A 22,915-nucleotide genomic window follows, 5' to 3' on the forward strand; every position below is an offset into this window, starting at 1 on the left:
CACGAACAAGATGAGGTTAATCTTTTGACCTCGGTTTATTGTTTGGACCCATTTCCTGTCGCTCCTCTTTCCACTTCTGTACGTGATTTTATTTGGTTCCTTGCTGGCTTCCGTTGCTTTCTACATTCATTTCCGTTGTGTTTTGTCCCCGCACCCCAACACAAGAGTGAATTGTTCAGTGTTTATACACACACACACACACACACACACACACACACACACTGGATCTGGACTTGTCTGTGCTGAGATTAATAGTAGGGAAATGTTCGGGTTGCACATTTACACGACCATAAAACCGAAGATTGTTCTAAAATAATATCTGACCATTAAACTCTTCCATATCACATTTAACAGCTTCCTCGTCAAACCTGCCGGACCTACACGGTAGATATTTTGAGTGTACACTCCCCTAATTGCCCAGACTACTATAATTCTAGATCGAATTGTCAGTTCCCTGTGCAGCCTTTGTTTTCGCCACACTCAGTGCTTCTCTCTCTCTCTCTCTCTCTCTCACACACACACACACACACACACACACACACACACACACACACACACACACAGGACATCAAGAAGACAATATTTGGCCAATGTGGGATTAGTTCTACCTTCTAACCTGCACGCAATTCAAACCACTCACACCATTTACCACATACTCCAAGCAAAAAATATAAATAATATTATATATACACACTCACACACACAGTTTAAATCAATGTTTTACATTTTAAAAAAATAGATTAAAAAAAAGAAAACCACCAAAATAAATATACACAATTTGAATAAACAATACATCAACAGAACCAGTACATTGTTAATAATGAATAAATAGGAGAAATAGAAATAAATGATATCAGTTGCATCAGGCACAGGATTGAAGATGTACGACTATATCCAAAGGCTGTGGAGCTTCCAGTGCTGAAATACACTGCAGTGGTCTACTCCTGTACACACACACACACACACACACACACACACACACACACACACACAGAGAGAGAGAGAGAGAGAGAGAGAGAGAGAGAGAGAGAGAGAGAGACTGCAATAGAGATGAAAAAAATGAACACAGGCAAAACAAAGAGACGCACTCAAGGCGTAAAAACAAAACAAAAACAAAACCCCAGGTTGTACCACTGATGATATAAAATGCTCAGGTGTGTGTCCCGTAAACAAGATCTCGGTTAAGTTCTGAGTGTGTTGTTTATTTGGCACAATGAGTAATCAATGCCACAATAATGCCGCTTTAACAGTCAGTACACACAAACGTACGGATCTATCATTCAAAGACCAGTTACAGTTAAGTCCCATATTTTCGAAGGTGTGTGTGTGTGTGTGTGTGTGTGTGTGTGTGTGTGTGTGTAAGCTGCAGTCACTGTTCAGATCGCTGCAGTGCAGAGGTTATGGAATAAACGTGTGTGTAAGCCACCCATGAGACAACTGCCTCGAAAGTATGTGCATTCATGCATGACTATGACTCATTCATGCACCAGATGGACACACACACACACACACACACACACAAATTATCCTTCACTATCCTGTACCATGTACCGTGAATTTCCACAATAAAGTCACTAGTGATGAATTGACGCTTTGTGAAAAGTGAACACACAATCACGCGAACACAAGAAAGTTCGTTTACTTTGGGCAACAATTCTAGAAATCCAGGATTCCTGAACCCACAACTTAAGCAAATATCCATCCATCCATTTTCCATACCGCTTATCCTACAGAGGGAAGCCTTGAGCCTATCCCAGAGAAGTATGAGCATGAGGTGGGGGACAGCGTGGATGGGGTGACAACCCGTCTCAGGGCACAATCGCACACACACTACGGACAGTTTGGAAAAGCTAATCAGCCTACAAGGCATGTTTTTGGACTTGAGGAAACCGGAGTACCCGGAGGAAACATGCAAACTCAACAGAAACAGGGGCGGTAGTGGGATTCGAACCCCCAACCCCTAGAAAAATGGATGCATCACGTGGGATCAATTCATCACGGGATTTTATCTGGAGACTGAATAATATCCGGGTCTAATCTAGTCTCCAGTGGAGTCGAATGTAATCAAGTCGTCCTATTTGCGAATATTAAAAAAAATAATAAAGCTTTGAAAGAAGGGAAGGACGGTCTTGAACACACCGTACAGGTGTCTGCTGTCTGACAAACACATGTATTAGTCTCTCGGTTGAAACAAGGACAACTACAACGAAGAGTGATTTCCTGCATTACACTGTTGATCACTAGTTTACTCAGTAAAAGTCACTGCAATATCATATGGAGAAATCCTAATCAAATAATCCAGCCGTACATCACTAAATCTTATAAACAGGCCATGGCAATTCAACAACCGACAAAATGTCTCCCTTTGGGCTTTACAACATTAAAACCACCTGCCTAATATGGAGTACGTCGCCCTTGTGCCACCAAAACAGCTCTGACCCGTCGACGCATGGACTCCACAAGACCTCTGAAGGTGTGCTGTGGTATCTGGTACCAAGACGTTAGCAGCAGATCCTTTAAGGTCTATAAGTTGTGAGGTGGGGCCTCTATGGATCGGACTTGTTTGTCCAGCACATCCCACAGACACTCGATCGGATTGAGATCTGGGGAATTTGGAGGCCGAATCAACACCTTGAACTCTTTGTCATGTTCCTGAAACCATTCCTGAACAGTTTTTGCAGTGTGGCAGGGCGCATCATCCTGCTGAAAGAGGCCACTGCTATTAGGGAATGCCACTGCTATGAAGTGATGCCATGATAATTGGCCTGCAACAATATTTAGGAAGGTAGTACATGTCAAAGTAACGTCCACATGAATGCCAGGACCCAAGATTTCCCAGCAGAACACTGCCCAGAGCATCACACTTCCTCCGCCAGCTTGCCCCTGTCAAAGTCGCTCAGATCCTTACGCTTGCCCATTTTTCCTGCTTCGAACACATCAACTTGGAGAACTGTCTGTTCACTTTCTGCCTAATATATCCCACCCCTTGACAGGTGCCATTGTAATGAAATAATCAATGTTATTCACCTCACCGGTCAGTGGTTTTAATGTTATGGCTGATCGGTGTATAATTTAGTACTAGCGTACAGCTCATGCATGCATCGACTAAAACACAAAGAGGATGGATCACGTAGACAAACAGGACGAGAATCAGTCGGGTCTTAAGACAAGCCAGTGCAAGTTCCAGAATGATTCATTTGTTAAAAATAATAAATAAATAAATAAATAAATAAATAAATAAACATCCTTATCACATATATACATATATGCGAATACTTTATAACACACACATTACCATTCACTTCCTTCAGTTACAATGATCACTCTGCTCGAATCTGATTGTTGTATAAAACATCACTCTTCTTTTTCTTTTTAAAGGGACGAAAAGTATCTGTTTTCCATCAGTATCTGGGCAGTTTATGCTAGCAGGATGACAAGCCTGGGTGACTTGAAAGGTCAAAAGGAAACCGTATCAAGTGCTCTCCGAATCCAAACCTATACTGATATCCATACGATAACGCATCTTAAGACTGGAAGAGACTTTTTTTTTTTTCTTCAACATGGCGACAGAACGATGAGTAACAGTGATCTGTCAGGACGGAGGGAATGATTCAGCAGTGGCGTCATGCACTCCCTTAGCTGGCTTTCTCTCCATCTCTTTTTGTTTTGTTTTGTTTTCCAAATCATTTCCTTTCTTGCTGATTTGGCTTGCTTTTTCTCTTTTTTCTCCGCCTATCCCTTTATTTTCCCTGCTACCGAATTACCTCAAACGTATTTCCATGCAAGTAGGGCTGGGTAAAAATATGACATCAAGATATCTGAGGACATATCACAATACAAAATATGTATCATGGTATCTAGTTTGATCAACAAAATGGCTGCTAAAGTGTGATGCAATATTTCACTTGTTGCTCAAAATAAATAAATAAATAAATAAATAAATAAATAAATAAATAAAGGAGACGGAAGGAAAAATGAAAATCCGGTACAAAAATAGATTTTTATGTCCAATCAGTTACATGTCACGTGACGCCGGTCAATGTTTATAACTCCTGCAAAATCACGACCATTTAACGCGATGTCAAAGTCATATTATAGGCTAATATACTAAACATACCCAGCTCTACTTGCAGGTAAACAGGAGATTCATCAGCTTTCCCGTTGTCCATGATAATATTGCACACCTTTCTTACGTCGCTTGCTGTACTCATCCCTTTTGTGCAGCCAGAGTTTTCAGAAGCCCTGTCGTCCTCAGAAAGGCGAACTCGATCCTTAGTGAGAGGGGCTTAACGGAGGACAGATATGCCTGAGAAGCGGCATCGTGACGGATGAGTTGGTTAGCACTTGGTCTGCTCCATCTCGGAGTACTCGGCGTCCATGTCGGAGTCGAAGAGCGAGTGTCCAGTGCGATCACTGTCCAGCGAGTGTGCTGTGTCGGAGCGCGAGAGGCTGCTGGGCTCCTCGGGGAAACCGTCAGTGTGTGAAAACAGGCCCAGGTCAAGCAGCTGAGACGGAGAGTGCGGCTCTTCACTCGAGCCATCGCAGTAGAAGTCATCGACGTCCACGAACCACTCGGGCCAAAATTTCCTCCGGATGCGCTCGCAGTACATGGCTAGATTAATGAACTCGCCTGCACAAACGATAAGAGTGATCAGATCAGCGAGTTTATTCTTACACAGCAGATGACTTCAGACTTTTCAGAATTGCAAACCTTATACTCTAAATACTCTTTTTTTCAAACTGACTGTCTAAACCCTGAACTCTTACTAACTCCTTCGTCTGTTTGTTATGCTTCTTTATCCCACAGTGAGCTGGAATCCTCTAATCTGATCGGTCAGAAAGCCTGGGTTACTTTCGCATAACAGCACGGCTCGGACAGTAGCTCCAGCTGTAACATGAAGGACAGGTTAATATATATTAATGCACTCGTTAGGACACGTTACTGTTTCTATAGTAACAGACTTGCACGGCGGACGCTCCACGTAATCCAGTTTGGAAACTGCCTCCTGCTTGGTTGGAATGAAAACCTCCACCCACGCCGGCCCTTTCCGGATAAGATTGCCCACCCCTGGTCTAGTGGCTACCATAAAGGACCTACATCCTTAATATATCTTATTATGTAATGGAAACCATTTGGTAATGGTTTTAATGGTTAACAGCTGACAGCTTGTACTGGTCTTCGTAGTGGAAACCGTTAGAATTTCTGTGATGGTTTCTATTGTTTTGGGGTTTTTGTCCAGCAGGGGTACGCTCAAATAAATTTTTTAGATTTTGTAAACACTGTTCCTGTATTTGTTTACGGACTACATTTATATTTTTGATGAAACCTAACTGCACAGAAAGGCAAGTTTGAGAACACAGACACCAAGAAAGTGCCGCAACTTAGGTCCTGTCACTAGTAGCTAGCTTACATGCATGTATTCACAATTCTGGACCTGAAAGCAGGCAACATGACTAATGTACTTCACAGTAGTTCTCCAGATCCTCTAATAGCAGGCTACACATACAGTACGTTTACACGGACAGCAGTAATCTAATCATTCACCTTATTCTGAATAAGACAGTATTCTGATTAAGGTGTTTACATGAGTCGCTTTTAGAATACTCCTGTCATGTACCCGTTTTACATGTTCTAGAACATAGATGGATTAACGGCACACGTCATTACATCACCGCGGCACGCCGTCCGACGTTCCCTCCAGAATTTCACGTATCGACATACAGTTCGTCTTCGTTATGGTACCGTATACATTTTCGGGTGTTTTAACGTTTTATTTTACGAAAGCTTCAAGTGTGGTTAATTATTTGTCATGCTGTAGGTGCAAATAGACGACTGCTTGAAGCCGTGGGCTGCGTCTCAAACCGCGTATTTACCCACTATATAGCAGCTGAGATACATGTATTTCACCTACTAAATACTGTAGTAGGCAAGTACGCGGTTTGGGACGCAGCCGTGCTCTCTTGTTTGCCGTCAAACAGTTGAGCGCTGCCGTGTGTGTACGTGTCCTGTCACGAAACACCGTGAAAACTCTCACACGACGTTAACAGTGTGATTAAGGTGTGTACATGTCTGTAACGCATGTCGATAATGCGACTAAAACTGGAATACTCCCCACGTCTTAATTCCATTTGTGTTTACTTCGAGTATGACTTTAATCGGATTAGGGTCTTCAATAATCGCCGTTTACATGCTAGTTTCTTAATGAGTATCGTCTTAATCGGGTTAATATCGGAATATTGTTGTCCATGTAAACGCACTGGCTTAACACTAGTGAGCTATAGCATTTGCACACAGACACTGATTAAATGATATATTTAAATAGATCATAAGAAAGGCCAGATTCATCGCTGTCATTCTTTTTCCTTTTACATTAAAAAAACAACAAGATTTACAAGTCAGCATGTTATAGCGCAGGTACAGTCTGAACCCGGCTGAAATAAACAGTTAAAAATCAACGAGAGCAAGAATTGCAGAGTAAGCACAAAAAAAAACAAAAAACTAAACACTAGGCAAAAAAGTGAGCTGGCAGTCAAGAGAAAGGCGGCAGTGACATAGCAGTAGGAAGACCGGATGCTATTTGCTGTGGAACAGTTGTGTTGCGCACATTAATCGCAGTGGATTGCGGATCACTTTTTTTTTACACTTTATTTTCATTACATTACATGTATCTTTGTAGGTTGTTCTTGGATTGCGTCCAAAATGCTGACAATAAAATGAGATTCAATTTAGTACGGTAAAACACTGGGAGCTCCTCAACTACACGGTCCTGATGGCATCTGAGAACTGTAGTATGTTTCATAAGTTCCCAAAACCAACCAAACATTGTTGGCAAAACGGTCTGGAAGACTGGATCGGCTCTACGGTGTCATGCTAATCACAGCTAAAAGCTGCAAGAGAAGATAACACAGTCGAGCCTGCGACTATCTGGTGTACACCCAGAGGTTTATGATGTAATGCGTGAATAATTGAGCTTTATAATAGTTGAGCATTTGAGCAAATATGCCCATAATTACGTGTGCGCACTTTATAACAACCGTCAATTTGTCAAAATAATATTCAATCTCATTCAGACATTCGGACCTCAGTTTATTACACGGAAAAGTCTACTTTACCAATGTGTTACAATATTTAATAGATAATGCATCCAATATGCATTAATGTAAACTAGTGCAGGGGTTCCCAAACTTTTCCAGGGCAAGGCCCACCAAATGGCATTAAAATTTGACCGAGGCCCCCCTTTTGAAAGATGTCTTTAAAACACATTAAAAATACAGACTTCTTAATATATCCCCCTTTTTTTTTATTAATAATTACCTCTTACATCACATTACATTAGGAACTGACTGTGTGTGTGTGTGTGTGTGTTTGATAGTGAGAATTTATTTTTCACACTAAATTGTTGAGGCCCACCGGGCGCCCCCTGGTGGCCCCCACTTTGAAAACCACTGAACTAGTGCATCTAAAAATATCGCATATATTAGAGATGCAGCGATCGGCCATAACATTAAAACCACGGAGAGGTGACGTGAATAACGTTGATTATCAATGGGGTACATTAAGCAGCAAGTGAACAGTCCGTTCTGGAAGTTGACGTGTTGGAAACAGGAAAAATGGGCAAGCGTAAGGATCTGAGCGACTTCAACAAGAGTCAAATTGTCATGGGTCAGAGCAGGTCTTCTGGCACCCATCCTTGGAACACTTTTGGTAGGTACTTAACCATTGCATACCAGGGACTGACTGTTCATTGGCTGCCTAATATATCCCACTTCTTGACAGGTGCCATCGTAGCGAGATATCCGATGTTATTCACGTCACCGGTCAGTGGTTTTACCGTTATGGCTGATCGGTGTATATTACCAAACTAATCAATTAGGATGCGTACATTTCTTACTATCTTACAAAACTGTGTTTTGTTTCTGCTTGGAACTTTTAACAAATTTGTGTGGCAGCGGTACCGTCTCCGTTTTGACGAGTGTTCCTGTTCCTGTGCTTCCAAAAAAAAAAAAAGGAAAGAAAAACGCAATGCTGTTGTAAAATTCAAGTTGCTGGTCCAAACTGCACTGCAGTCATCTGTCAGTTCCTCAAAATGACCAACTTTTTGTACATATTTTTGTGCAGGAACATCATCACGCACGCAGCTTAAAGGGAACAGTGGATAGAGGAAACCGTCATTTCATCTTAAAATACCTTAAAACTGCACCTTTTTATTCCTTCACATGCACACACACTCACATACACACAAACGTGACCGTGTCCCTTTTGCGCTCAGCTGTAGAAACGTTTCTATTTCCTTGTTTTATGCTCATAAAAAACATAAATGGGGTTGAGTCGTACTATGGGTTAAACCCAGTTATACTGCAGCGTGGCTGAATTCTCCAATCAGAGTTTGTGCGTCCATGTTCTCTAACAGCAGTGTAAATGACATATATAGTATTTGCTTTGGTCTGCTGTGTGTTATTCCTCACACAAATCTCCCTTGCTACAGAACAGTGTAACATAACACTTGTGTATAGTACTATATTATTGTCCTCGCTAAGCCCCAAAATGCAGTACATCATTCTAAATACACCATGAGAAACTGCTCGTACTGTATTCCCTGTTCTCACTTTCTAAGAGCGTGTTTGGCTGACTTTTGGCTTTAAAACAAATGGCACAAAGAGTGTGTACATATGGTTAATGAGCTCACCCTTAATGAGCTGCTCCGGCCGTGTGCCGGGTAACGTCCACATGGCCTGGGCAAGGTGGCCAAATACTGCAGCATCAACCGTGGAGACTTTGGAGCCCATGATGTACTTCTTATCTCCTGAAAAAAAAAATGTTTTTAATGCGTTAAAAATGGCACAACTTCAACAATGCACCCCTGTGCTCATCTCAACAATAATACAGAAACAACGCCTCCTTATTCATTAATGGCGCCCCCTTGTGGAAAATCCTACACTCGTTAAACAAATAAGCGAGTGAGAAAATCACAAGAAAAGCCTGATCTGTAGTATTGTTCGGATCGAAAAATACACAATTTTTTTTTTTTTTTAAACTATAGAAATGATTACCTCTGTTCGATACACGTGATGCTCAGCTGTATTTATCTAAGCAGTAATATTACAGAAGGTGCAGTACATACTTCTGACCACAAGGTGTCAGCACACACACACACACACACACACACACACACACACACACACACACACACACACACACGCACGGTTTGCTTTCATCAGGACATTTTTCACAAGGACATTACTCTAGTGCAGGGCTTCACAAACGATTTGCAACCAGGAAACCCTTCTAATTGTAAATATATGTATATATATATATATATATATATATATATATATATATATATATATATATATATAAATAAATTCGAGTCCATGAGATTTATTTTATGAACATAATCCAAATTTTCCAATAATCCAATATTATTTATTTGTGTAAGTATTTTGGTTCTTTTTATCATTGAAGTCTTTTCACTGACTGAATAAATTTGTTTTAAAAATTCAATTCAATTCAAATTATTCGTTATTTACAGGACAAATTGTTTTGTTTTGTTTTGTTTTTGCTGTTGTTTTTAGTTGAGGTTTGAATTAAAGCAGTTTAATTCAAATAGACTAATCAGAACTCAATAATAATAATTATATTAACTTTAAGGGACATGGGAAGGTGTTTTATATTGGGGTACGGGAATATTAAGCAGCATTTACATGTCTAATTTAATAAGGTTAAAGTCAATGTGTAAAATAAATAACTAATGGACACAAAATACTGCTATCTCTGACATACAAAGTCAAAACAACTCCAAATCCTTTCTTGATTTGTGTATCTATATGTCGTTTTTATTATTACTATTTATTTATTTATTTATAGCAGCTGCAGTTGAAGGAATCCTGAAAGTCAGGGGTTCTGCAGCATCGTCAGCACTTCCTGCATCCTTTCTAACTCTGATAACGGTTGCGATTTTCACCACCGTAACATTTTTTTTTTAATCCCTTTAAGAACCCTGGCTATAGGGCACTGCAGTGCTATCTGAGCTAGACCGTAAAGAATTATTTAAAAGAAAAGTAATGTAATCATTTTACAGGTACAGTGCCCTCCACTAATATTGGCACCCTTGGTAAATATGACCAAGGAAGGCTGTGAAAAATTGTCTTTATTGTTGAACCTTTTGATCTTTTGTTTAAAAAATTTACAAAAAATCTCCGCTCTTGTGGATATCAAACAATTGCAAACACAACACAGGTTTATCAAAAAATAAATCTTTGTAAAATATAGGTGTGCAACAATTATTGAGCGTTCCTCCATACAGAATCTCTCCAGATCCTTCACATTTCGAGGTCCACGCTGGTGGACTCTCCTCTTCTGTTCACCCCACAGGTTTTCTATGGGGTTCAGGTCAGGGGACTGGGATGGTCATGGCAGGACCTTGATTTTGTGGTCAGTAAACCATTTCTGTGTTGATTCTGATGTATGTTTTGGATCATTGTCCTGCTGGAAGATCCAACCACGGCCCATTTGAAGCTTTCTGACAGAGGCAGTCAGGTTTTCATTTAATATCTGTTCATATTTGATAGAGTCCATGATGCCATGGATCCTAACAAAATGTCCAGGTCCTCTGGCAGAAAAACAGCCCCAAAACATTAAAGATCCTCCACCATATTTAACCGTGGGCATGAGGTACTTTTCCATATGGCTACCTCTCTGTGTGCACCAAAACCACCTCTGCTGTTTATTACCAAAAAGCTCTATTTCGGTTTCATCTGATCATAGAACCCGATCCCATTTGAAGTTCCAGTAGTGTCTGGAAAACTGAAGATGCTCGAGTTTGCAATTGCAACTTCTGCAATTCTCCAGCTGTGATCCTTGGAGATTTTTTGTCCACTCGAACCGTCCTCTTCACAGTGTGTTGAGACGATATAGACACACGTCCAATTCTAGGTTGATTCATAACATTTCAGCTGACTGGAACTTCTTAATTATTGCCCTGATGGTGGAAATGGGCATTTTCAATGCTTGTGCTATTTTCTTATAGCCATTTTGTGCCACACATCACAGCCATATTTCTTGGTCTTACCCATTGTTATGAATGACTAAGGGAATTTGGCCTATGTGTTACCTCATATTTATACCCCTGTGAAACAGGAAGTCATGGTTGAACAATTTCCTGTTCCTAGTCACCCAAGTGTACTAAAAAAAATGTAAACCATCAATGGGAATATACTTCAAATATATTTTTCTCATATGAATTCACAGGGGTGCCAATAATTGTTGCACCTGTATATTTAACAAAGATATATTTTTTGGATAAACCTGTGTTGTGCTCACAATTGTTTGATATCCATGAGAGCAGAGTATTTTTGTGAATTATTTTGAACTAAAGATCAAAAGGTTAAACAATAAAGACAATTTTCCACAGCCTTCTTTGCTCATATTTACCAAGGGTGCCAATATTAGTGGAGGGCACTGTACATTAATAACTAATGCTCATCAATTTCTCTAGCCATATTCCATTGTGCTTCCTATTCCTAACCCTGGCAAGTTGTAATGCAGTTATCAGACTGGCTCTGTAAAGTGTGTGAGTTTCTGTGCCCACACTAAGCTGAGGCACGCCATAAAGCGCTAGAATCATACAGCCCTGGATGCATCATTAATAAGTTTCTCTTCCGTCTTGTTCATGTGCGGTCTCATTGGCAAGATGTGTGCTGTTAATGGATGAGAAAATGTCCCTGAGAACGCTCCAGTAGTGTCTTTCCTAAACCTATACACACACACTGACCGAGCAGCGTGGCCAGGGTGCGCATGTCCTTTTCCATCAGAGCGTAGATTTCGTCTTTAGAGAAGCGCCCGATGCCATGGCCATACATCTCTCTCTTCACTATGCCACCATTGATGTGACTCAGGATCCACTTGAGCAGGTCACTCAGGGGCCCAGTCACTGCCAGCATGTTCTTAGTCTCCTCCAGGTTATCCACCCACTGACAGTAGGCTATTGTCCTACAACACACACAGGTATAAAGACAAAAATGGTCACTTTAACAGCAGAATGTTCACCATTTCACCATGTTTACTTTTTTACTACGACCAAAAATTCTCTCTCACCTATAACCATCGGCTTGTTTGATATGAATTTTTTTTCCCCCCTGATCGCAATTTTCCAGTTTTAAAATATCCCCATAAATGGATGTCATCTTCCAGACAGGAAAATGAGCATTTCCATTTCCGATTTAAGAAGAGAAGGGGAGGGTGTAATAATATTGCAAGCTGTGGAGTCGGGAACTGTGGCAAACACCAAAACTGAGCTGGATGCTGGATTTTTAAGTGATTCTGCAGTAATATGCAAACAAATATATATATATATATATATTTGTATATAATAACATTCAATATAATCCTTTTAGAAATGAATTGTAGAATATCCACATGGTTGACAGTTTCTCTGGTGGTGCTGTTCAGTGTTGCGAAGAAGAGCATTTAACCCTTTCTAACAGTACACTGGCATCTGACTCACTGGGCTTTTTTCAATCAGTATAAACAAATGAATTATTTTATCACTGCAAGTCTGTTAGAAGATTAGTCGGGACACTGTTGGGTTTCTGTATGTAGAATATTGTGTCTGTGTTTAGCTGCTGGTGAGCAGGGCGATGTGAAAGGGGAGGGATGTGAGCCCCCTGCTGGCCAAACAAGTCACACATTTCCATAATAACATTGGTGCAGAGATAAAACAGACAGCACAACTAAAGCTTTTTTGATAGTAAACACTGTATACAACTGCCACAATAAAAATGATAACTTTTAAACCTAGTAGGCTAGGTAGAATAAGAAATACTCATGAAAAACTACAAAGCCCTAAGTCTCTACTTTCATATAAGCAAGTAACCACTACTGTGGAGTGTGATCACAAATAAATCCAAAGCTGAACACAGACATCCCCAAAACATATTTCGGGAATTCCATTTTTTGGCCTCTTTTATCATCACCATTAAAATGATTTGTAGGTAAAGAGTTTGATTTGGCACATCATTGTAGTCCCATTTAAATTTTCTGGTTCAAAATCTCCCAAACGGAGCCATTTTGACCACTCTTGGTGACATCTGTAATCAATATTCTTAACTAAACTTAAATATATACTTGTCTAACGTCTACTAAGTTGAACATAAGCTAATCAACTTGATTTTCATGTTAACAAACTAAAAGATTCTCCATTTACCTTGATAGAAAGCGAGGGATCTGCGTGAGATGAGAGCATATGAAACGGGGAAAGGGGGCGGGGCTTCCGGGAAGTGTCTGTTAATATTGGAAAATTCAAAACAAATCTCGTTTTACTGGCGAGGGAGAAAAAAAAAGACGGCTCTTTTCGCTAATGACTCATATTAGCATAGTCTGAAGATTTTACCGGAGCTCCTACACAAAATGCATAACAGTTGCCAGGTCTGGTAATATAATATATAATCTGCGATAGACGTCATTGGATATCGGGCATTGTGATATCATGTAATGACGATAATATCGTTATATCGCACTTTAAGCCTACACACACACCATTTTTAATCATATGCAGTGACCGTATTCTGCAGATATATCACAATCTAGCGTTTCCCAGAAGACTTGCAGCTATAACTGCATCTAAAGGTGGATCTACTGAGTACCGGGGTGCGACCAACAAATGTTTCCTGAACCTTTGTGTCACAATAAATAATACTGTGTAAATAAGATGGTAAAAAAAAAAAAAAAAACAACAACAACATTTTTTAAAGTCCATTTCAGTTCCAGGTTGTAACGATGCAAAATGTGGAAAAAATTCAAGGGGGGGTGAATACTTATGCACAGCACTGTAATACATATTATTATGCACTTATACTGTATATCCACACTGACGTTATTTCTATACTGACTAAACTGATTGCTGATTTTCTTTCCATGATGTTGTAGTGTTCATTGCGTCACATTTAAATGCTACACCTGTTCGAGTCTTCTGCGGAATTTGGGGCACGATGGAGAAGCTAGTCCTGAGGTAATTAACTGTTTTACTTTAAAAGATGTAAAAAGCAAAGTAATGAAGGTTTCACTTTTCATGCCACTATGTAAAAAATTATGTGTGGATTTCATGTGACATGAATTACACTTAATAGCATCAGTGTGTTCTTACACTATAGTGTAATATATATATGTACATATATTATACACACACACACACACACAAACCAAATAATGCAATATTCATATACATATATGTATACCAAATTTAAGAGTCAGAAATAAGACTAATGACTTATGATAACACTGAAAGCCATTCCTGTCATATAAAATACAGGTAAATATGTAGCATGTTTAATTACTATGACATCATGATAATACTGTAAACTGGCTTGGGTTTATCATGCTACAGAAATTTCACAGACAACCTGAACACACTTCACATCATATTCCCCGGGAAAATATAAGACGCTGCTATGGATTTCGTTTCGGAGTCTGTTCCTTCTCCTCGACTGCATAAAGCGCGAGGACGCAGATGTAACAGGAGATACAGGCTTCCTTCAAAACGACACAATGACAATAAGGCTGCGCTGGAGTCACTGATTGAATTACACAGGCCTGCGTTCCTACTTCTACTTCCTACTGGTTGTTACTGAAGAAAAGAAAAAAAAAGGCAAAGCGTATAATAAGCAAGGACTGGCTGTGTTTACTAAACTATGTTCATTTCAAGGTCCAGAGGGCCAGCGCAGGAGAAAACTATGGTGAGGACTGGGAGAGCCAACTAGCCTGTCTCTATGAGAACTACAGAGAAGGCAGAAATGAAGTGCACCTTTATATACAGTACACACTTGGAGGTGGAATAGGAAAACCCTACACGTATAGATATTTTCACTATATAGAATATAGAAAACGACACACTTTCATGAACTATGTCGCATAATGTCTGTGCAAAAGGAGGAAAAACTGCTTTTTGAAGATTTTATCCATCTGCGACACAGGAGCACCGTGGACATTTTGGCAGCAGGTATCTGATTACAAGCTCGACTGATTAGGCTTATGTCCAGTTCATTATCCAACAACTTGATCAAACCTTTACATTCACTGTGTGAGGAAATCGAACTTAGCAGGGTTTGGTACATTATTTAGGCAGACTGACTGTTTTAGACTGGCTCCTTACCCAGTGTCTTTTAAGATGCACCATGGACTAGGAGACATTATATGCAAATATGAATTAATTTATCGCTGCGAGTCTGTTAGAAGATTAGTCGGGACACCGTTGGGTTTCTGTGTGTAGAGTATCATGACTCGGTGTTTAGCTGCTGGTGAGCAGGGTGATGGGAAAGGGGAGGGGTGTGAGCCCCCTGCTGGCCAAACAAGTCACACCACTCCACAATAACAAAACAGACACCACAACTAAAGCTTTTTTTGACAGTAAAACACTGTACAACTGGCACAATAAAATTGTAACTTTTAAACATAGTAGGCTAGGTAAAAAAAGAAATGCTTAGGAAAAACTGCAAATTCTTAAAGCCCTGGGTGTTTACTTTCATATGAACCATTAACCATTGGCCATGAGCCATTAAATATATTCAATGCTGAGCACGGGCACCCCCGAAACAAGTTTGGGAATTTTTTGGCCTCTGGTAAAAAAAAAAAAAAAAGTCACTTTTTCACATAGGCACAAAGCACAACTTCATGTCAACACACACCTGCACTGTTTCTACATTTACGGCATTTGGCAGACGCCCTTATCCAGAGCAACTTACATATATCTCATTTATACAACTGAGCAGTTGATGGTTAAGGGCCTTGCTCGGTGGTGCTGGGATTTGAACTCATGACCTTCTGGTCAGAAGTCCAATGCCTGAGCCACCACTGCCATTTTTCTGACTCTGGTTCTATAATACGCTTTTAAATTCGAAAGCAATAATCTTTACATTTTGTCACCTCATTAAGCTGCTCAGTGACAAAATAACAGAGTTATTTTATTCCCTGTAGAAATGGGAGCTCTCTACCTACCACTGCAAATCCTCGTCAACTCATTTGTTCTGCGCTCAAACTGACAAAGCCGTCATTGGTTCGACATCGGTGCTGTTTTCCCTTTCATGCTACCTCTCAGGCGTGATGTACCGAGAATGCTAAAAGAAGACTCGCTCACCAGTAGAAATGCTCCTCCACCATTTTGGTGATGGCGCGTGACATGGCTCGCTCCTCGGGACTCAGGCTGCTGTTCAGGTTCACTCCCAGCTTCTCCTCCAGGAAGTCGATGATGAACTCAGAGCCGCTCACCTGCTCCTGGTTGTACTCGATCCACGGCATCTTCCCCTGCGGAGAAAGCTTCCCGTCAAAGTAGTTCTAAGGGGGGAGAAAAAAAAAGAAGAAGAAAAGAGAGAATTAGGTGTGACATTACTAATAGATTCTGAGCGTTTTTAGTTAGTATTATTATTATTATTATTATTACTACAGTGCCTTCCAATAATATTGGCACCCTTGGTAAATATGATAAAAGAAGGCTGTGAAAAAAAGCCTTTATTGTTTAACCTTTTGATCGTTTGTTTAAAAAAAAAAATCACAAAAATACTCTGCTCTCATAGATATCAAACAATTGCAAACAGAACACATTTTTATAAAAGAAATCTTTGTAAAATAAAGGTGTGCAACAATTATTGGCACACTTTTAGTCAATACTTTGTGCTACCTCCCTTTGCTAAGATAACAGCTCTGAATCTTCTCCTGTAATGCCTGATGAGGTTGGAGAATACATGGCGAGGGATCTGAGACCGTTCCTCCATACAGAATCTCTCCAGATCCTTCACATTTCGAGGTCCACGCTGGTGGGCTCTCCTCTTCAGTTCCCCCACAGGTTTTCTATGGGGTTCAGGTCAGGGGACTGGGATGGTCATGGCAGGACTTTGATTTTGTGGTCAGTAAACCATTTTTGAGTCCATGAAGCCATGTATCCTAACAAAATGTCCAGGTCCTCTGGCAGAAAAACAGCCCCAAAACATTAAAGATCCTCCACCATATTTAACCAGTAGTGTCTGGCAAACTGAAGATGCTCGAGTTTGTTTTTGGATGAGAGTAGAGGCTTTTTTTTCTTGAAACCCTTCCAAACAACTTGTGGTGATGTAGGTGACTTCAGATTGTAGTTTTGGAGACTTTCTGACCCCAAGACACAACTAACTTCTGCAATTCTCCAGCTGTGAGCTGTGATCCTTGGAGATTTTTTGGCCACTTGAACCGTCCTCTTCACAGTGTGTTAAGACGATATAGACACACGTCCAATTCCAGATTGATTCATAACATTTCCAGTTGACTGGAACTTCTTAATTATTGCCCTCATGGTGGAAATGGACATTTTCAATGCTTGTGCTATTTTCTTATAGACACTTCCCATTTTGTGAAGCTGAACAACCTTTTGCTGCACATCACAGCTATATTCCTCGGTCTTACCCATTGTTATGAATGACTAAGGGAATTTGGCCTGTGTGTTACCTCATATTTATACCCCTGTGAAACAGGAAGTCATGGTTGAACAATTTCCTGTTCCTAGTCACCCAGGTGTACTAAAAAATTTAAACCATCAATGGGAATATACTTCAAATATATTTTTCTTATATGAATTCATAGTGGTGCCAATAATAGTTGCAAACATTTTTAACAAAGATATTTTTTGGATAAACCTGTGTTGTATTTGCAATTGTTTGATATCCATGAGAGCAGAGTATTTTTGTGAATTTTTTTTAACAAAAGATCAAAAAGTTAAATAATAAAGACAATTTTCCACAGCCTTCTTTGCTCATATTTACCAAGGGTGCCAATATTAGTGGAGGGCACTGTATTAGTGTCTCTAAAGTGAACACGCAAGCACCTGGTAAGGCAGGTCTACCATTCGCAGGTAGGTCTCCATCTTGAGGCAAAAAGGGGACAAGCTGGGAACGCCGTTCTTGGGCCGGGAAAATTGGTGGAGGATGATAGTGTCTTTGGAATCCAGTTCCTGCTCTTTTCTGTGCGACACATCAAAGGAACACATCAGTGAAGACGTGGTGGACTTTAAAAATGAGCATTAGAGCGATGCCTTCCAAACCCTTGTATTCCAGACCCTTATTATTAGAAGGAAAACACTGTGCCTATAAACCTCCCTGCACATCTAGTACATAGCATAAAAGACTCATGTTGCTCTTCTATATGTATTTAGATTAAATCACATGAATATTCTCAGATCCTAGGCTGTGAAATACAACGGCACCTTACGTCTGATATAATTAAAAGGTGCAATATTAAATTTCCTTTTAACATTCAATTTTTTACTTCCTACTTGTACAAATAACCTGCAAAATATGTAGAACATGATAAGAAAACCATGACCTCATGACAAAAGTATTAAGCGGCTGAGAAAACCCATTTGGAAAACTCACTTCCGGTCCAGAAAAGCTTGTTTTTGTTTGTGTTTTATAGACACTTTCTCTACAGTTGAGCGTAGATCCTGGGGCGGAGCTTTGTGAACATGGGTGGGAATGGGGGGTGGAGTCAAGGAGTTAAAAAAAAAATCGTTCATATGTCGAATCCAACTACTTAACCGTTAGAAAACTAATCTTGAAAAAAAAAAAAAAAGACTAATCTTACCTCAAGCACCTTTAACTCTGATACACCATATGATCCTATATCTTTCTCAGTGTGAGGGATGAATGAGGAAATATACTAAACATAAAATCCCTGTATGATCTGTACAATTATACTTTCAATGCACAATTTACTGTCAACCAATCTTACCAGTCTAGTAAATCTCCCATTTTCTCATCTGTCATCTGAGATTAAAATGTAGCTAACTGTCTTTCAGAGAGTGACGGTAAACAATTCTGATTGGTAAACAATGTTTCTGTTTAAACAAACTATTCATTTGATGTATGTATGTATGGGGTGATATAATATGAGATCCTTATGATGATTACTCTTGTGTACTTTTTATGAACATTATTATTATAGTGTAATTACTGTGCAAAAAAATGTTATCTAGCATTGAAATACATTTCTACACAGTAATTTCTGCTATAATGATGTTCTGAAAAGGTATATACACTATATTGGCAAAAGTATGTGGACATCTGACCATCAAACCCACATGCGTTTGCTGAACATCCCATTCCGGATTAACCCGCCCCCCCATTCACTGTTATAATGCCCTCCACTCTTCTGGGAAGGCTTTCCACTAGATTTTGGAGCGTGACTGTGGGGATTTGTGATCATTCAGCTACAAGAGTATTAGTGAGATCAGGTACTGAGGAGGTCTGGGGTGCAGTTGGTGTTCCAGTTCATCCCAAAGGTGTTCAGTGGGGTTGAGGTCAGGGATCTGTACAGGACACTCGAGATCTTCCAGTCCAAACTTCACACACCATGTCTTCATGGAGCTCGCTTTGTGTACAGGGACGTTGTGATGCTGGAACAGGTTTGTGTCTCTTAGTTCCAGTGAAGGGAAACTGTAATATTACAGCATACAAAGGCATTCCATACATTTGTGTGCTTCCTACATTTGTAGCAACAGTTGTGGGTGGGATGATCAGGTGTACACATACTTCTACCTACAGTATACAGTGTACTTTTACATTTATTAGTTGCACTGTATGTGTTATGTTTCCCATCCACAAGTAAGCACATCAACTGCAACACAGAAACACAACTAGAAAGCATGAGCTACAATGAACATCTACAGTACATACAGGTAAATGGCATGGCCATGAATGGTCTTGCATTTCACATTGTGGCCTTGGATGGCACATCATATCCTGATGGAACTGATTCTCTTCTACACATCATATGCGTTGACTTACTACAGTATATATGCTGGGAATGTGTGTGTGTGTGTGTGTGTGTGTGTGTGTGTGTGTTATTGTGTTGGTTTGCTTTGCTTTAAGTACGTATTCAATGTTGCAATGTGAACAAATTTGCTGTGCACACACACACACACACACACACACACACACACACCCTTTACACTGTTGGACCTTCTTTCTCCATATTACATACACATAAACATGGCTTGGTCGCTGTCCATTTGAAGTGGTGCTGAAATGTGTATGACACCTCATCATGCTTATGAACACCAGCGACTGCAAGATTAAGATTATATCCAGAGAACATTCATAATTTGTCTCATCAACTAAACACTACAACACATTTTCTATCCAAGATGCTTTCTGAAAAGACATAAGCAAAGGTCAGCAAAAGGTCACACTGACAACAACAACGGGAGACATTTTCCTCTAGGGGAAGCCATTGGAGAGAGGTTGTCCTAGGAGCAAACCATGGCGTGTTAAAGGGGAGGGGGGAAGGAGGGCAGATACTACAAAACCTATGCATTCACGTTGCAGTAAGTTATGAAATGTGTCTCTCTTCCTGTCTCACGTATCACCGTATCTAGCAGCAGCACCGGGATGGAGGTTATCGACCATTACACACTCACGTGACTCATTATGTTCTCACAACACAAGCACGGAACCCCCCACAACTCCCTCACCGTGCTCTCTCCCCCTTACGTAATATGATGATATTGTTTATTCGCCTAGAAACGGGGCCCAGAACTAAAGCACACGGACAATGAGGGGCTATCCGAGTACACACACACACACACACTGAAGTGTGATTCATGCAAGCCGCACCCCAGCCGCGTAGCTACCTGACGACGAGCAGCTCGTGCAGTAAATAAGCAGCGGCGGCGAGCAGCGCGCCCCCGGTGATGTACAGCGTCTTCCGCCACCACGAGTCCGAGCCCAGGGCCGCCATGATGCCGCCGTAGTCCTGCAGCGGGTACGCGATGACGTAGCCATAAAACGAGAGCTGCTCGTCCGAGCTACAGAGACCGAAGGGGACGATACTCTTGTTGCAGCCGAGGTCGAGCACGCACGATCGGCTCCACGCCAAGCCCACGCGCCAGTACACCATTCTCGCGCTCCTCGTTCCGCCCTTCGGCCCCGTTCTGCGTCGTCGCTGGAGGCGTCATGGGTGCAGCTCGGTGACCTCGGTCATGGGTTTCTTGCGGAACGGATTGAAAAGGGGCATCACTTCCCTCCGGGTCGTCCCCAGCACCAGCTCCAGCTCAGCGTCCGTCCCTGTTCCTCTCCCTCTCCCTCTCCCGGTCCCGAAGCCGCTCGCCGCCGCCGCTGCTGCTGCTGCTGATGGCGCATGACGTCACCACGCAGGAGGCTGCGTCCTTTATAGTAGCGCGCGTTAGGAATCGATTTACTGAGTCGATTCTTTCGAAGTATCGTTTCAGTCTATCGAACCGCACGCCAGTTTCAGCGTTGTGTCGAAAATAGTTTACCTAAATGGTAACCTTTCAGCTCCGGCTGTAAAACTCTCAGACACTTCTCACTACTGCTTTTTTTTTTTTTTTTAAGAAAGAAGCTCAAGATATCCATCAAGCAGCACATTTACGATTCACGAACCGTTTCTTACCTGCTGAGCAGCTGCACTGATAGTCAGAGCTTTCCAGAAACTATCACAACACCGTAAAAAGACAATTAATCATTAAAATAATAATAATAATAATAATAATAATAATAATAATAATAATAATAAAAGTGCTATTATAAAAGCACGTCGAGTCGTTGGTGCTTGCGAATCGATTCCACTGATTCAACAAGAACCGATTCGTTCTCTGCGGATACATCAGCGTGTTTACTAGAAAACTCGGAAGCTCTGTTTGATCCCTTCAGACTTTACATCCAGCTTGTCCTTGTATCATGCTGAGGCAAAGCTACTGAAATCATTAAAACACACACACACACACACACACACACACACAAATTCTTTAGACAATGATGGAAATGATTCAATCTATCTGAAATAAGGTTTCCTTGGGAACCATATCATTTATTTATCATACTGCTTGAATGTCCGAGTCTCTGAGGCGAGACACACATTAACTTTACAATCATTTAATGTGACAGTCCACTCCAAATGTATTGGTACATTTCCTAAAAAATAGAAGAAGAAAAAACTGGTGACTGAGATGGCCAGTGCAAAACATTGATATTGTGTCCCAGCAACCATTTCTTTGTACATTTGGATGGATGTATTTGGGTCAGGATCCAGTCTGAACCTCCTAGCAGAGAGGTATCCTGGTACTTAGCAGAATTCATGGTGCCATTAATCCTCACAAGAACCCTGGACCATTTTACAGTAAAACAGCCCCAAAAGTATCAAATATCCACCGTCATATATTATGTGTCATTGTCCATCCATCCATCCATCTTCTATACCGCTTATCCTTTTCAGGGTCACGGGGAACCTGGAGCCTATCCCAGGGAGCATGGGGCACAAGGCGGGGTACACCCTGGACAGCGTGCCAATCCATCACAGGGCACAATCACATACACATTCACACACCCATTCATACACTACGGACACTTTGGACATGCCAATCAGCCTACCATGCATGTGTTTGGACTGGGGGAGGAAACCGGAGTACCCGGAGGAAACCCCCGCAGCACGGGGAGAACATGCAAACTCCGCACACACATGGCCACGGTGGGAATCGAATCCCCGACCCTGGAGGTGTGAGGCGAACGTATAATCTATTTTATATAGATTTTGTAGATGTGTATCTTCAAGGACTTCCTCTCAGGAAGGGCTTATTTTGTTCGATTATCAGAAACAGCTTGTTGTTATGAAGGAACAATAAACCAGACACCCCTAAAGAATAAACTAAAAAGTGTCATTCTTCACCCTCCTCCTGACTATGCGTGGGGTGGATGAGTCATATCCTCACATGTTCAAGACTCATTTTGTGTCGAAAGTTCCTTAAGTTTTCCAGTGGTAAAGGATGACACGTGCCGCGTCCCAATTCCGTCCTAAATAGTATCCGAGATTAGAATTACCGCGTCCCAAATCGTAGTATGTTGAAATGAGTATCCCAAAGGTACCCGGATGGTCTACTATTTACGTTAG

At 40.9% G+C, this 22,915-nt stretch overlaps 1 protein-coding gene across 2 annotated transcripts; it reads right to left on the minus strand.

Moving 5' to 3' along the window:
• Positions 1-1,949: 1,949 nt before the first annotated feature.
• faxca (failed axon connections homolog, metaxin like GST domain containing a) lies at positions 1,950-21,195 on the minus strand. Of its 2 annotated transcripts, none has more exons than XM_053650105.1 (6): positions 20,643-21,195; positions 17,841-17,976; positions 16,128-16,324; positions 11,772-11,989; positions 8,688-8,804; positions 1,950-4,630 (listed from the first exon to the last, which is right to left on the minus strand). In XM_053650105.1, the coding sequence occupies exons 1-6, from the start codon at positions 20,906-20,908 to the stop codon at positions 4,338-4,340; spliced, it is 1,227 nt and encodes a 408-aa protein (XP_053506080.1). In that variant the 5' UTR covers positions 20,909-21,195; the 3' UTR covers positions 1,950-4,337. The 2 variants fall into 2 exon arrangements, with proteins under 2 accessions (XP_053506080.1, XP_053506081.1); XM_053650106.1 differs by lacking the exon at positions 1,950-4,630 and adding an exon at positions 4,685-4,888.
• Between the last annotated feature and the right edge of the window lie 1,720 nt (positions 21,196-22,915).

Source organism: Ictalurus furcatus, chromosome 19, assembly GCF_023375685.1.
Source record: "Ictalurus furcatus strain D&B chromosome 19, Billie_1.0, whole genome shotgun sequence".
Taxonomy (NCBI): domain Eukaryota; kingdom Metazoa; phylum Chordata; class Actinopteri; order Siluriformes; family Ictaluridae; genus Ictalurus; species Ictalurus furcatus.